Source organism: Mesoplodon bidens (genome assembly GCF_964165515.1).
Source record: "Mesoplodon bidens genome assembly, chromosome: 4".
Classification (NCBI taxonomy): Eukaryota; Metazoa; Chordata; class Mammalia; order Artiodactyla; family Ziphiidae; genus Mesoplodon; species Mesoplodon bidens.
Window position 1 is genome coordinate 7,014,971 of NC_138160.1, and position 13,640 is coordinate 7,028,610.

At 44.4% G+C, this 13,640-nt stretch overlaps 1 protein-coding gene across 1 annotated transcript in view; it reads left to right on the forward strand.

Moving 5' to 3' along the window:
• The window catches only part of ADCY2 (adenylate cyclase 2), a 441,039-nt gene that overhangs the window by 416,280 nt on the left and 11,119 nt on the right, over positions 1 to 13,640 (forward strand). Inside the window, exons 21-22 of the mRNA XM_081233724.1 lie at positions 1,329 to 1,475; positions 3,216 to 3,323. Of these exons, the coding sequence (XP_081089850.1) occupies positions 1,329 to 1,475; positions 3,216 to 3,323 (255 nt within the window). The remainder of the gene's footprint in view (positions 1 to 1,328; positions 1,476 to 3,215; positions 3,324 to 13,640) is intronic.

The following is a 13,640-nucleotide window of genomic DNA, read 5'->3' on the forward strand; positions in this document are numbered from 1 at the left end:
AGAAAAACCTTGATTCTATTGTAAATGTATTTTATAGAGATTGTAAGGCAGTAGCAGAAGGCATTACCAGGTGGTTGGCCCTGAGAACAGGAAGACGACACAAGTCTATCTTTCCCAAGAAGTGGTTGTGACCTGCCGTGGGTTGCCATTGCCCTGATGTGTGTGTCATGAGATGTTAGCGGAGGAAGAATGGTTTTTCTGAGAGGCCACCAAACCTTGGAGTTATGGTGCTGTTGAAGTGCTCACTCCCTGCTAAGGGATTCATCTGAGTGCCCCAGACAGCAGAGCACACTGGTAACATCCATGCAGGGTAGATTCTCTCCCTCTGCCAGGCACACAGGAAACATCAGCCGCTAGCTTTCTTTCCTCCACTCAGAGGTTGCCATCTTGTGTAACAGAACTCTCCTCACATTTTCTGGTGGAGGGAGTGCTTCCCATGATGCAGTGTGCCCACATTGGTGCCTGGCCGCTCTGCCCGGGACAAGCCATCCAAGGGCCCTGAAGCAACAGCACCAGTGAGAGAGCAGATCCTCCCACCCAGGACCAGCCCCCATGCCCACATAATAACGCTTCCTTTAAGAAATCTCCACTGAACTTGAAGGTTTCACTATATGCTGGGGAAAATTATGTGTGGAAACACCTTGAAATTGTATTTACAAGACATTGTAGTTTTCCTCATGTCTATGGGTGAAACAATGAGCTATAGTTTAGACTTTTAGTTTAGACTTTAGTCTATTTAAAAACAAAAGGAAATCCCGAACAAATGTTTCTGGTGTCTAATACAATAGAATAAGTAGTCTGAGGAATTTCATTCGTTCTCTCTGGTGTAATTAAGAAGTAACATGCTGAGTTTCATCAGCCCCTTTCAGGGTATGCTGAAGAGGAAAATTCATGAAGCCTCCAATCCAAAGAATGTAGCCGTAATGAGTCACTTTAGGACAATATAGTAGCTTGGGAAATCGTTTTGTTTCCCTTTAGTTGTTAAAAGAATGTTGTTGTTGTTTTTTCCTAAGTGAGAAGTCTATGGTCTCTTGTAATTGTCTAAGATAGAGACGGCAGAGAGGGGTAACTGGAAGGGCACCTCATACTAACTGGTAGTGACAGTGGGGGTGCGGTGTTGACGATTCTGAGCCTGCATCCAGCTCACGAGAAGCCTTCACCTGTGATCAATGGCCAGTGCCTAAAATGGGCCTGGGACCAGGGTGGAGCAGGTGGAGTGGACACTGGGCGATTTCTTTACCAGTCTTAACGTAAAGAAACGCTTCCATTAGGAGTATGTTTGCTTAAAAGGTTTCCTAGTGCTCAGCTCTTCCTTTTCTCCTGGGCAGGATTTATACCACCAGTCCTATGACTGTGTCTGTGTCATGTTTGCCTCCATTCCGGATTTCAAAGAATTCTATACAGAATCGGATGTGAACAAGGAGGGCTTGGAATGCCTTCGGCTCCTGAACGAGATCATTGCCGACTTTGATGACGTATGTACTTACCCTTGATGGGCAGGGGTGGCCCCAGTCCCATACTTTGGTGTTCCTCTGGACTGGCACATTTGAAGTTAGTCCAACATCATGGCATATCTTAAAACTTGTCCTTTGACAAAATTTCTGGTGGTTAGCATTAAGCTTTTTTGCTCTATTTAGGTCACTGACTAATTTTGGTGAGGCAAACACATATTATTTTTAAAGCTAATATGATTTCTATAAACAACTAGCAAAATCTGTTCAATAAAATATCTCTTCAGCATGCCCATGAATTTTCTTGAAAGGCTTGAACTCCAAGGAAAATACTTGCCCATCTCTTTATACATAAAAAAGATAATAGATTATTTGCATGTGTGTCTGTGCAAACTCCAAGGTCTATGTCAGATATCAATTTGTAGTGTACATGGATGGCATGCTTTATTATTGAAAAAGCAATATGAATGTGGTAGAATATATTTTAGAAGGGACAAATTATACATCTTAGATATTGGAATAGGTGTCATTTTTCAATTTTCAATTTTCTGCCTACAAAGGAAACAATGCACTTTGTTTTCTAGTAAGAACAAACAGACCTCTGGTTTGAAAGATATTGTTGTTACACCATTTTTAACAGTATTTTGCAAATATAGGAAAATTGACATCAGTGAACATAGGTTCATCATGACTGATGGAATTTTGAAATACAGTGATGAAAATATATAATATGTTGGTTTCAGGCCAACCTTCTAAATGTCTTGTGGGACCTGTGCATTTCTCTGCTATCACCACTGTCACCATGAGGTTGACTCAAGACTCATGGTGAAGTAATGACAAGTAGAGATTTTCTCTGTTATGCAGGGTTCATAGTGAAAAATGTTGGCACATTTCCTCCAGCTGCCCCTTGGTAAAATAAATGCTTTCTAGCACTAGTGACCATTCTTTCAGGTTGGATTGCTCATGGAGATGTGATCATGGGATTTGCTCACTTATCTTAGATTCTCTGACATGTGATCTTGAGCGAATCTCCTCTGAAAGCAGGAGTACCAAGGAAGGGTCTAGAAGATGTTCCCAGTCTTCTGTTCGTACCTTTGTCCTGCTGAGCAGATACAGAACCTTCCAGAGTTTCCTTCATTTGCTCTCTCCATCCAGTCTTTCTCTTTCCTACAGCTTCTTATCTTATTTTTACCTTTCCTCCATCCCACCCCAAGGTCTAATGTAGTAGATGAGGAGGACTCCAGTAGGAAACTGATTACTGGTGCCAGAAACTGGGACAAAAGATATTAGGGTCAGGGCTGATGAGAGGGGCCATTCTAGATCTTTATTCCCTCCACTCCAGGTTTTCAGAGGGCAAAAGTCAATCCTCAGCACTACAATTGGTCATAAATCACCCTCACCATGCAGGGAAGACCTCACTCTCTGAATCATGATTTTGTGTTTAGGCCTTTCTAACACAGAGTGGGGAAATTTATTTGAGGCCATTATCGCTCGCATCATAATTTATCCTGTTTCCTTCACTAGCAAATTCTGAAAGGTTATTCATGTTAACTGGAAGTAAATCATTATACTGCATATCTTTCCAAGGACACACCCTTTGTGAGATGCATGAAGTGTTCTTTCCCCACGATGCCCAAGGTCGAAGGGTGAATGAGCAGTATCATGTTCCTGTGACTGAACTAGGATTTGAGAATGTCTCTAGAAAATGCTTGGCCTTGGGTCAGCACCCGCCTGAGTAACTGTGTGGTTGTCATTGCTCCCCAGCTGCTGTCCAAGCCCAAGTTCAGTGGAGTTGAAAAGATCAAGACCATCGGCAGCACATACATGGCGGCGACAGGTCTGAGCGCCGTGCCCAGCCAGGAGCACGCCCAGGTACACACGTGCCAGCCGCACCCAGCACATGTGAGCCTTGGCTCTGCCCACAGGTCATCCTATGACCAAAACAGTCATGCAGTGACCCATACACTGAATTTCAGGCACAACCCAGACCTCAGTGATTAAGGTCTCATGAGAAAAGATGAGAATTCTGGAGGCTTCTGAGGGTCTGTTCACAGAACTTCTTTCTCTGGCAGACAAGGTAAAAGAAAACACAATCAGTCTGGTGGCTGCTTGATACCAGATAAATATACAAGAAAGTTGATGAAAGCTGTTTATTTAAAGGTGACTCATTATGGGAGGGCTCCTGGTCTTTTGATTTAAAACAACGTGGTCAAAAACATGCTGAGCACCCAGAAATTTGGTTGAAAAGGTGATTTGGTCAAAATTGAGTATCTTCAATCAACTAGGGTTTTTGAGGGGGTTTTTCTGTTAGGTTGTGTTTTGTTTCTCTGTGTGTGTGTGTGTGTGTGTATGTGTATGTGTAGATATGCTTTGTTTTTGTTTCTCTTTGGGCCATGCCATGTGGCACGTGGGATCTTAGTTCCCCGACCAGGGATCGAACCCGTGCCCCCTGAATTGGGAGCACAGAGTCTTAACCACTGGACCACCAGGGAAGTCCCTAGATATGGTTTGTTAACTTGTGGGTCAATAACAAGACCCCTTTCCCCTCGGGATAGTGGGCTCCCTGACAGGCACTGGCTTGTTTGCCGCAGGGCAGAGGTGGTGGGTGCAGCACAGAGGGATGAAACATACCAGAGCACAGCTTGCTGGAGGTGGTTGGATTCCCCCAAGGAGAGGAAGAGCTCAGCCATTCCCCGACCCCCGTGTGTCTAGCTTCCCCCCAACCCCACCACCTCCCACAGGCAACCAAGAGAGGGACAGAGGGGCAGCAGCTTGCTCAGACAGGGCCCCCCCACCCGGAGCATCAGGAGAGGGTCCTCTTCTCTCTTAACATTCGTGGGAAGAGACGAGAACATGAAACGTCGGACTCAAGATTAATCCAAGCATTTTTCTGAGTGAGTGGGGTAATGTATGTCCCTTCTACTCAGATGTTGCTTCCAGATTATTATTTTTTTCATGGGTATGAATTACTTTAGTAATAAGGAAAAGTAAAACAAACAAGCAATAAAAGAAAACTTAGAAGAATGGTAAGTTTTGAGCAGTACCATTCCAAGCAATCTTGACGCCTGACACAAAAGGAAAAATGGGCACCCCTGTTTACATGGTGTTGTGTATCTTTCGGGGTTGGGTTTTTATTGCCAGAACATTCAAGTGTTGAAAAACTATTGGAAAATTGGACAATAAAGCTATTAAAATGTACAACATTGTTTTAAATCTAAATATCTTATTTTTATGCAAGACAGAACTAATTAGATTTTTACTGTCCTGGCTTTAATGGAAGAAAACGTAATCCTTTGCAGCATTTTTAATGTTCTGAAAAAAAATAACCATTGAAAATAACATAAAATTATGTACACAGGGACAGACATTTTTCCTGTTGCCTCGGGCTCTAAGATGCCCAGCACAGCACTGTCAGAAACTGTCTGATTAGTGATCTCAGCTGCCATAATGAAGGCTGGGCAGCTTCAACAAGAGAGAATCATTTTCTCACAGCTCTGGAGGCTGGAAGTCCCAGATCAAGGTCCTGCAGGACGCGGTTCATGTGAGGGCTGTCTTCCTGGCTTGTTGCTGGCTGCCCTTTTGCTATGTCCTCACAAAGCAGAGAGAGAGAGATCTTGTGGGTATGGCTTCAACATGTGAATTTGAGGGGGATCTGTGCAGTCCACAGCCCCTATCTTTCTTTAAATTTCAATGTTTTATTTTTTCTGGATTTTTCTGCATTAATTTTGATTTTCTAAACATCGCACTAGGATATTATTTCTCATGATTGCTGAGTTTTTCAGTGCCCCCTTAAGTTTTGCAGCTGAGGTGAGTGCCTCACTCTTCTCACCCTAATCCCAGCCCCAATTCTGAGACCTCTCAGCTGACTTCCTCTTGTGACCCTTTTAGGGCACTTGACAAAATCACACCTGGTCCAGAACTTAGCTAGCAACAGCCACTTACGGAACCCTTGGCAGGGATGCTCAGAGGCACATGAAGACCCACTCAGCATTCAGCGTCTGTGCTGGGCCCATCCTCCATCACCCCTCCATCATCATTCCTCCATCATACCTTGACCATTCCTCCTTCATCCCTCCATCATCCCTCCATGACTCCTCCATCATCCTACCATCATCCCTCCATCACTGCTCCAATACTCTTCCATCATTCATCCATCATCCCTCCTTCATCCCTCCGTCACCCAACATCACTCCTCCATCATTCCTACATCATCCCTCCATCATCCCTCCTTCATCCTTCCATCATCCCTCCATCATCCCGTCTTCATCCCTCCTTCATCCCTCCATCACCCCTCCATCACTCCTCCATCATTCCTCCAATATCCCTTCTCATCCCTCCATCAGCCCTCCATCACTCCTCTATCATTCCCCCATCATCCTTCCTTCATCCCTCCATCCTCCCTCCTTCATCCTTCCATCATCCCTCCATCACTCCTCTATCATTCTTCCTTCATCCTTCCATCATCCCTCCATCATCCCTCCATCACCCCTCCATGATCCTTCCTCCATCCCAAAATCACCCTCCATCATCCCTCCATCATCCCTACAGCCGGGCTCCCTGGTCCCGACTCTGTCACCACCAGACCCTGGTCTCCTGGATCTTCACCAAATGTCTCCAGGCCTCTCCTCCCCCTTCCCATAGGCACAGTTTTTGGATGGCTTGTCCTTATCCACTGCCTTTATTTTACACCTTCTCCTTCTGTGCTAACCCTCACCAATGCGGATGTCAGAAATTCCACTCCTAGAGATCAGGAAGTACTTCCAAATTCCAAACTCCAAGTCGGATTTGCATTCCCCCAGCGGTCATCCTCTGTGTCCTGTCTGTGGCCTCTGATACAGCCACAGCCGTCACCTTCGCCCAGAAGTCCTCGTCTCCCTCTGCTTCTGGCTTTTTCTCTTTAGTGAATCCTGCCTGAGGTCTTCCTCTGTGGACATTTCCATGTTCTTTCCCAACCCCTCCCCTCCATCAGGGATCTCAGCTAAGACTTGCTCCACCAGCCTGTGTATCCGACTGCTGACAAAACCATCGTCCACCTTCCTGACCATTAGGCCAAGCTTGAGCTCACGTTTCCAGCTTTCCACAGTCACCCAGCTTGCTCACAGTGCCTTCACCTTCCTCTTGCCCTCCCTACTCCCAGAACAGGGCCTCCACCATCTGCCTCCACGCCCCTGCTCTGACCCATCCCCTACCTCTCCCTACAGCTCCCTCATCAGCCCTCAGACGTGCACTGTGCGTCTGTGCAGACAAGCACCAAGTGCTACTCATACACCCTCCAGGAGGGGTGCACCCACCAGCTGCATCAGAGGCCCTGTGGTGGGTGCTACACATGGTCTCCAGACACCCGAGGGAGGGGCTGGAAATCTCCATTTCCACAGGTAATTTTGATGCACAGGAAGACACCCTGTGTTCAGATCTCACCCATCAGCCGTGCCAAGGCTCCCACTTTCATAGGAGCCTCTCCTGCACGCTGACCTGAGGCTCTTTGGCCTCACCTGACCCCCTGTGTCTAGATCCTATTTCCTTTCCTCCCACGTGCTGCATATCATTTCCTGCTTTTGTTTAGACGTGTGTTTCTTACCCAGCATCCAAATTATAGCAGGCGCCGTGTCTTATGTGGTGTTCCCCAAAGTCCCAGCAGGGGGCGCTGAACAGAGCGATTGCCGATGTCTGTTCAATGAATGATAGAGCAGCGCGCGGCCACCCTGCTTCCCAGCCCAGCCTCTCGCTTCCTTCCCGCCTTTTTACAATCCTGCTCCTCCGCGTGCAAACGTTCTTTTTTTTCTGCTACCATTTTCGAAAACTTAATAAATGCCTCCTGAGTCTTTACTTTTAACAAGCCTAGGAGGCACCCCAACCCGAGCCCATTTTACAGATGGAGAAACTGAGGCACAGCAGTGCAGTAACTTGCCCAAGGTCATAGAACAAGGAGCCATAGAACAGGGCTATAGAGCAGGGCTGCAGACCCAGGCACTCTGGGTGCAGGGCTCACCTCCCTCCACCCGCAGCTCTCGTGCTGCTTCACCCCCTCCTCTTCTTCCCCAGCCCCCCACCATGTTGCCTTCTGCACCCACACGTTTGTACACACACTATTCACCCAAGCACTCCTTCCACGGGTGCCCCATCCCTCCTGCCCTCATCACTGGCAGCCACAAAATCTGCCTTCTCAGCTACCCTTGAGCTGCATCCTGACTCCTGACAGCCACCACTGTTAATACATGAGTATTTACCTTCATGGTAGAGTGGAAAGAGCATGGCTTTCACGTGAGACCGCTCATTCCTTACCATGGTAGCTAAGCTTTCTGCACATTAGTGTCCTTTTATATATAGTGGGGATCCCACTCATTTCCTGAGGCTGTGGGGAAGACATTAATATGCAAAATGCTCCATGGGCAGAGTGGGTAATAAAAATGCTAATAGTGGTAATAATACAGTTATGGTTTGTACACTGTTTCACGTATGGATACCATTGCTTCCTCCCGCAGAATAGGTAAAAGGGTTTGGGGACATAAATGAAATATGGCATCAGGTCCATGCAGGGAGTTTTTACTCAATACGAGCTATTTTTATTTAGACCATTTAATTAGAATCTTGGTAGGATCATCCTAGAAATATTTTGAAATTCAGTGAAAATCTGAAAGGAAAGTTCATTATGTTTGATTGGGGGTATAGCATGCTTGAGAAATAATAATATGGATATAGTCTTTATGAAAAAATGAACGTCCCTTTTGCCTTTTGTAGCCTACCTACTTATCTCTCTAGTTAAAACCAAAAAACTTTCCATTTGTTGTTTACAAAGAAAAAAATTTATATTTATTATTTAGCCAAATATTTAGTTTGGCAACAAACATACTCAACACAGCCAGATATTTAGTTTGGCAAAATATATTGGGTTTCTCAAGGATTCATGTGTTTTTCTTAAATCCAAAAAAAGGCAGAGGTGTCTGGATAGAAGCCTTTTGAAAGTCAGCTTTTATTTGTAATTACCTCCACATTTCCTACATGCCGGCACAGGCTACTTACCCACTGGGAAAACGAATGCACAGGGGTCTATCAGCACCTAGTCAGAGCAGGGCTTTCTATCTGCCTTTGTTTTGCTTCATTTGTGTTATCTTAAGTGAAACAACACATTCTGATTTTAAGTTTAAAGACAACATGACTAGATGGTTGGTTGTATTATGTGTAACAACTGATTGTTGTTGTTGAAAGAAGCAGGCATTTGTCAAAAAATGAAACATTACATGGAGAACAGGCTTGCATTCTGACCCCGCTCTCGTAATCCCCGGAGCATGCACCTGAAAAGTACATGTTCCGCGATGGAATTCAGGGTTGATAGAAATGGGGAGCTTACGCACCCCAGAGGCGCTTCATTTTAACGTCAGGACTTCAACAATTCCCAGAACCATAGCAGCCCCCTGCTCCTTCCCAGCCATGGCCTTTAGACCTCAAGCCACGATAGCACACTTGTGGTTACAGGTATGTTTTTCTTGAATTATGTAGACTTCTTGTAAAAGGACATCTCAGTAAAAAATAATCATCTCCAGTTTCTCCTGCAAATTGGTAGATCTCCTGATCTTCATTTCTGATGACAACAATCACCAGCTGAGAAGTAGCTGCCCCATCTTGGCACGTTCTCCCCAGTTTGCCACACTCCTCACCCCTCCCTATTGCCTCATTCCCTCTGCTGCACTCTGGAGCCTCCCCTACTCGACCTCTGAAGGGACTTTGCCTGCCCTATCATTAAGGAAGTCCATCCTTCATGCCAGAATCAATGACTAGAGTCATCTCTGGTCTTATTATGTAAATTGGTTTTGATCTTTTTAATACAAATTTTACTGAGAACTTAAATATGTCAAAGCCAAAGTACAGAGATGAAAACTTTCATGTAAACCCATACTTTGATTACACTATTGCTGTGATGAGCCATACCTTTAGCTTTTAGTCACAATTTCAAATACAGTGATGCCCGTTACCAGTGACACTTTGGAAGAAGTGACTTGTGGTGCCAGAAAAACAGGGGGAGGGGAGAGGCAGAGAAGCAAGAGGTAACAGGGAGCTTGTATACCTATCGAGGTATGAGAGTGCTGGTGCTTGTTAAAAATTTTTTAAGCTTTGTATCATTGCTCTCTTTTTAATTAGTTTTATTTAAAAATTTTAAATTATTTATTTTAAATGAGTTTTTTAATTTTATTTATTTATTCTATCAGAACAAATTTGACAGCAGGTCGTGGGCTGAGGGTAGTTACTAGTTTGTAAGCACTACCTCTCTGTTTCTTGCTGAGTTGGCCCCATAGACATACCGCTGTGGCTAGCACTTGGATTTCTCCATCATTCTTCTCCCTCCATCCCCCAAATAAGATCCCAGGCTCCAAGTGACGCATCTATGAGATTCCTACACTTACTCAGTTTATTAGCAAAACCGAGCTGACTGACAAAACAATGAGCAATAAACATTGCCCATCCACATTCACTGAGTCAGGCTAACGGTTCTGTCTCTGCCTGAGTTAGGAGCTGCCTGGTTTGACTGTTTAGAATTTTACTTAGCTAGTAGGTCACCCAGCATAGATTTTCTTTACCCATTGGGGCAAGTGCCAATTACTTGTTAATGACTACCCCTCTGTAATTGCCCTCCAGAGTTTATAGTCTGGAAATAGTCATGTGTGCAAACAGCAACTCCAATGCTAGGTAAGCCTGGGGATATTAGAGGTGTCTCAGCTGGGCTGCTATAAGAAATTACCATAGATTGGGTCACAAGCAACATTTATTTCTCACAGTTCTGGAAGCTGGGGAGTCTGAGATCAAGTCTGCAGATTTGGCATCTGGTGAGGGCCCTCTTTCTGATTTGCAGACGGCCATCTTCTCTCTGTGTCCTCATTCGGTGCAGATGGAGAGCAGAGAGAGAGGAAGCAGCTCTCTCCTGTCTCTTCTTATAAGGGCACAAATCCCATTCGTGAGGGCTCCACCCATGTGACCTAATTACTTCCCCAAAGCTCCACCTCCTAATACCACCACACTGGGGATTAGGCTTCCTCATATGAATTTTGGTGAAACTTTAGGACACTCCATCAAGTTGATCAGGGAAGAAGTAAGGAATCATTCTCAGATCTTCTGCTGCCAGTTTCTTAGTAACTAAAGCATATGTTGAAACTCATAACCATAGTTTCCTTTACTGGCAAAAGTAGAAAATAGTTTTGGTCTCTGCTGAAATGAAAAGCAATATCTCAGTGCTGTGTATTTTTTCACAAACACCAAAGCTATTGTGATGTAGGGTAAGTGGAGAGAGAAATGCCCTCCTACTTTAATGCAACTAATAGGAAAAAAACACTGAAGGAAGAGCCATCACTCTTCGCTATACACACTGAGAATCTCAAAGATACTTAACATTTCAAACACTTAGGTTGTTGTTGAAGCCATACATCAATGTAGGTTGCTCAGTGTGTGCAAAGGGGGGGAAGTACTAAACTAGGGCATAAAGCAATTCTTGCTGACATTTTCCTCCTAGAAGCTTTTCATGTCAAGCAGAATGATGTGCTTCTCTAACCTATCATGAAGGAAACTAAATAAATCCTGAGCCTCAGGGATGCAGGCTGAATGTGTTGCCCATATGAATTCATTTCATCTTAACCAAAACCCTATGAGACTGGTAGTTACTGTTTCAATTCACAGATGAGGAAATTGAGCCCCAGAGAAGTTAAGTGACTCAGCCAAGGCCATGCAGCTGATGATTGTGGAACCTGGAGCTGGACCCAACTTTGTCTGAGTCAAAAGTCCTGGCAATTATTTAGTGAACTTCCTACTTTCAGACAAGTAGTGGTCACTGTATAAACAATGAAAATAAAGAAACAAAGAAAATAAAGAAAGAGGTGAATGGGAGAAGCATGTCCATGGGAGATGGACTTGGGAGCTGAGGAAGCAGGATGGAGGGGGCTGTCTGAATCTCAGGTTTCCAGTTTAGGGATCTGAAATTGATGACACCATTAGCAAAAGTAGAAGAGTCAAGAATAAGGGCTGTTAATGGGAGATTAAATAGAAATAATAGTTTCAGACTTACAAGTTTGAGTTTTCAATAAGGCACCCAAGTAGAATTCCAGTCATCCACATGGGTGGTGGCCAGTTCCAGAGCCGTTAATGAGCAATGCTTGGATATAGTTTTCCATCAGCTGAATATCTCTTAGACACATCATCCAACACAGCTGTCACCATTTTAGCAGCAAGACTATCAAGGAAAAATGCTTACCTACTTGTCTACATGTATGTGCCTATTTTATTTAAATCTCTCCCTTAAGAAGCTTACAAAAATGGACGCAGTTCAAAAATATTTTTAACTTAATAAACTAACATGCAAGGAATGTGAAAGATAAGATAGAAACAAAAATGAGGATGATGCAATAAAATGAAAATCAAATAGCAAAAGTTCTGACCACATTCAAGATGCACACAGGAAAGGAGGCAAGATGGTGAAGTTTATTTGTCTGATGTTAACTATTGATACCTCAACTTTCTTTTTGTTTCCATTTGCATGGAATACCGTTTTCCATGAAGTGAGTCTCTTGTAGGCAGCATATAAATGGATTTTTTGGTAACCTCTCAGCTACTCTGTGTCTTTTGATTGGAGTATTTAATCCATTTACATTTAGAGTAAATGAAGATTGAGGACCCTTCAGTCAGATTGCCCACCTGCAAAGCCTGGTTATTCCACTTACACAAGTTATTAACCTCTCTGGGTTTCCCTTTCCCATCTGCATCATGGGGATAAAGACAGGCATTCTTTCATGGGAATCGTTGTGAGGATTAAGTACATGCATACATACACTATTGCTATTAATTGTTCCGAAATTTCCAGCAGCCAACACAAGTGCAGTGCTTTAGTGTTCATAAGGTGAGATCAAATCACTCATTCATTAATATATTTGAAACCAAGCCACATCAGGCTGCAGCTGGATGCTCCACTGGGTCCCTGACCCAAGCTCTAACAAACATGCCCTCATAACCATTAGGATGGGTCTGTAGTGAACAGTGTGCTCGGTAACTTCCTTATGGAAAACGTTTTAACACATTGAGGGGGGAGGTTGTTAGCTAGAACATCTCTTGATGCATATTTTAATCAAATACATTCTTTGGTAGAGTGAGATCAGGTGGCGAACATTGCATCCAGTTTAATCCAAGTTCACTGGATACAGAGGAAATCCACAGATGACCCAGGAATCAGGCCATTTTCCATAAATATTATTTCATGCCTCTGAGGTTTGATAAACACTGGGAAGCTGTGAGTTCCAGTCCTGCTCTCCAAAAGGTGCCTGAAACTCAGATGCCCTGAGCTCCCAGGTGAGGGCCGACCTCCATGCTGGGACACGCAGCTCACCTGGTTGGGGTGACTCTCCTTCAGAGAACTGTGAGGTCTGATCCGTTCTCCCAGGAGCCCCAGGCAGCAGAACTAAGTGCTTCTTAGACAGCAGTTCTGAATCTTCAGAATCAGATGAGCACCAACACAGCAGGAACGCAGAGGACGTTTGATGGATGGAGGAAGGCGAGGAGGAAAGAGAGGAGAAGCCGGGAGCAGAGGCTTGTATTAATTTCACCTCGGTCAATACCAGTCACTTGGGTTATAAAATAACCTCAATAAACATGCATTTACTTTATGCCACATTCCCTGCAGGTGAAACTTGCAAAACAAACAGCTTGCCAAGCCTGTTCCAGGAAACTGAATGAGTGGTCTCGCTGTGTAGCTAGAAGTCAGTTAAATATTTGGAGATGGGAGAAATTATTTGGATCATGGAAGAAAGAGCTGTTTCAGGCTGTCATCAAACATTTATCAAAAGTTCAGTTATAAGGACTTCTTGAAGTGAACTGAGCTCTTCTAGACACTGAGCATAATTTTCTCTAGGCTTTACTAAGCCCAAATGAGTCCTTGACGTTGGATTTAAACCCCACTCGCAGAGCTCAGTCTCTTCATTTATCACTGAGGTCACATCAAACCCGCAGCTGAAGCCTGCTGCCTGGAAACAGATTGGGCAGTCATCTATCAGGGAGAGAAGCTCGTTTGCTGCACCTTGGTTCCGTGAAAAGCAAACGATTTCTCCCACGGCCGGTCTGTTCTCCTTGCCAGGACAGTTGTAATTTTTACGGCACAGGATCCTGCCTGTTGATTTAACAGCTCATGCCTCCTGTCAAGGAGCAAGATGTTTTCCAGCT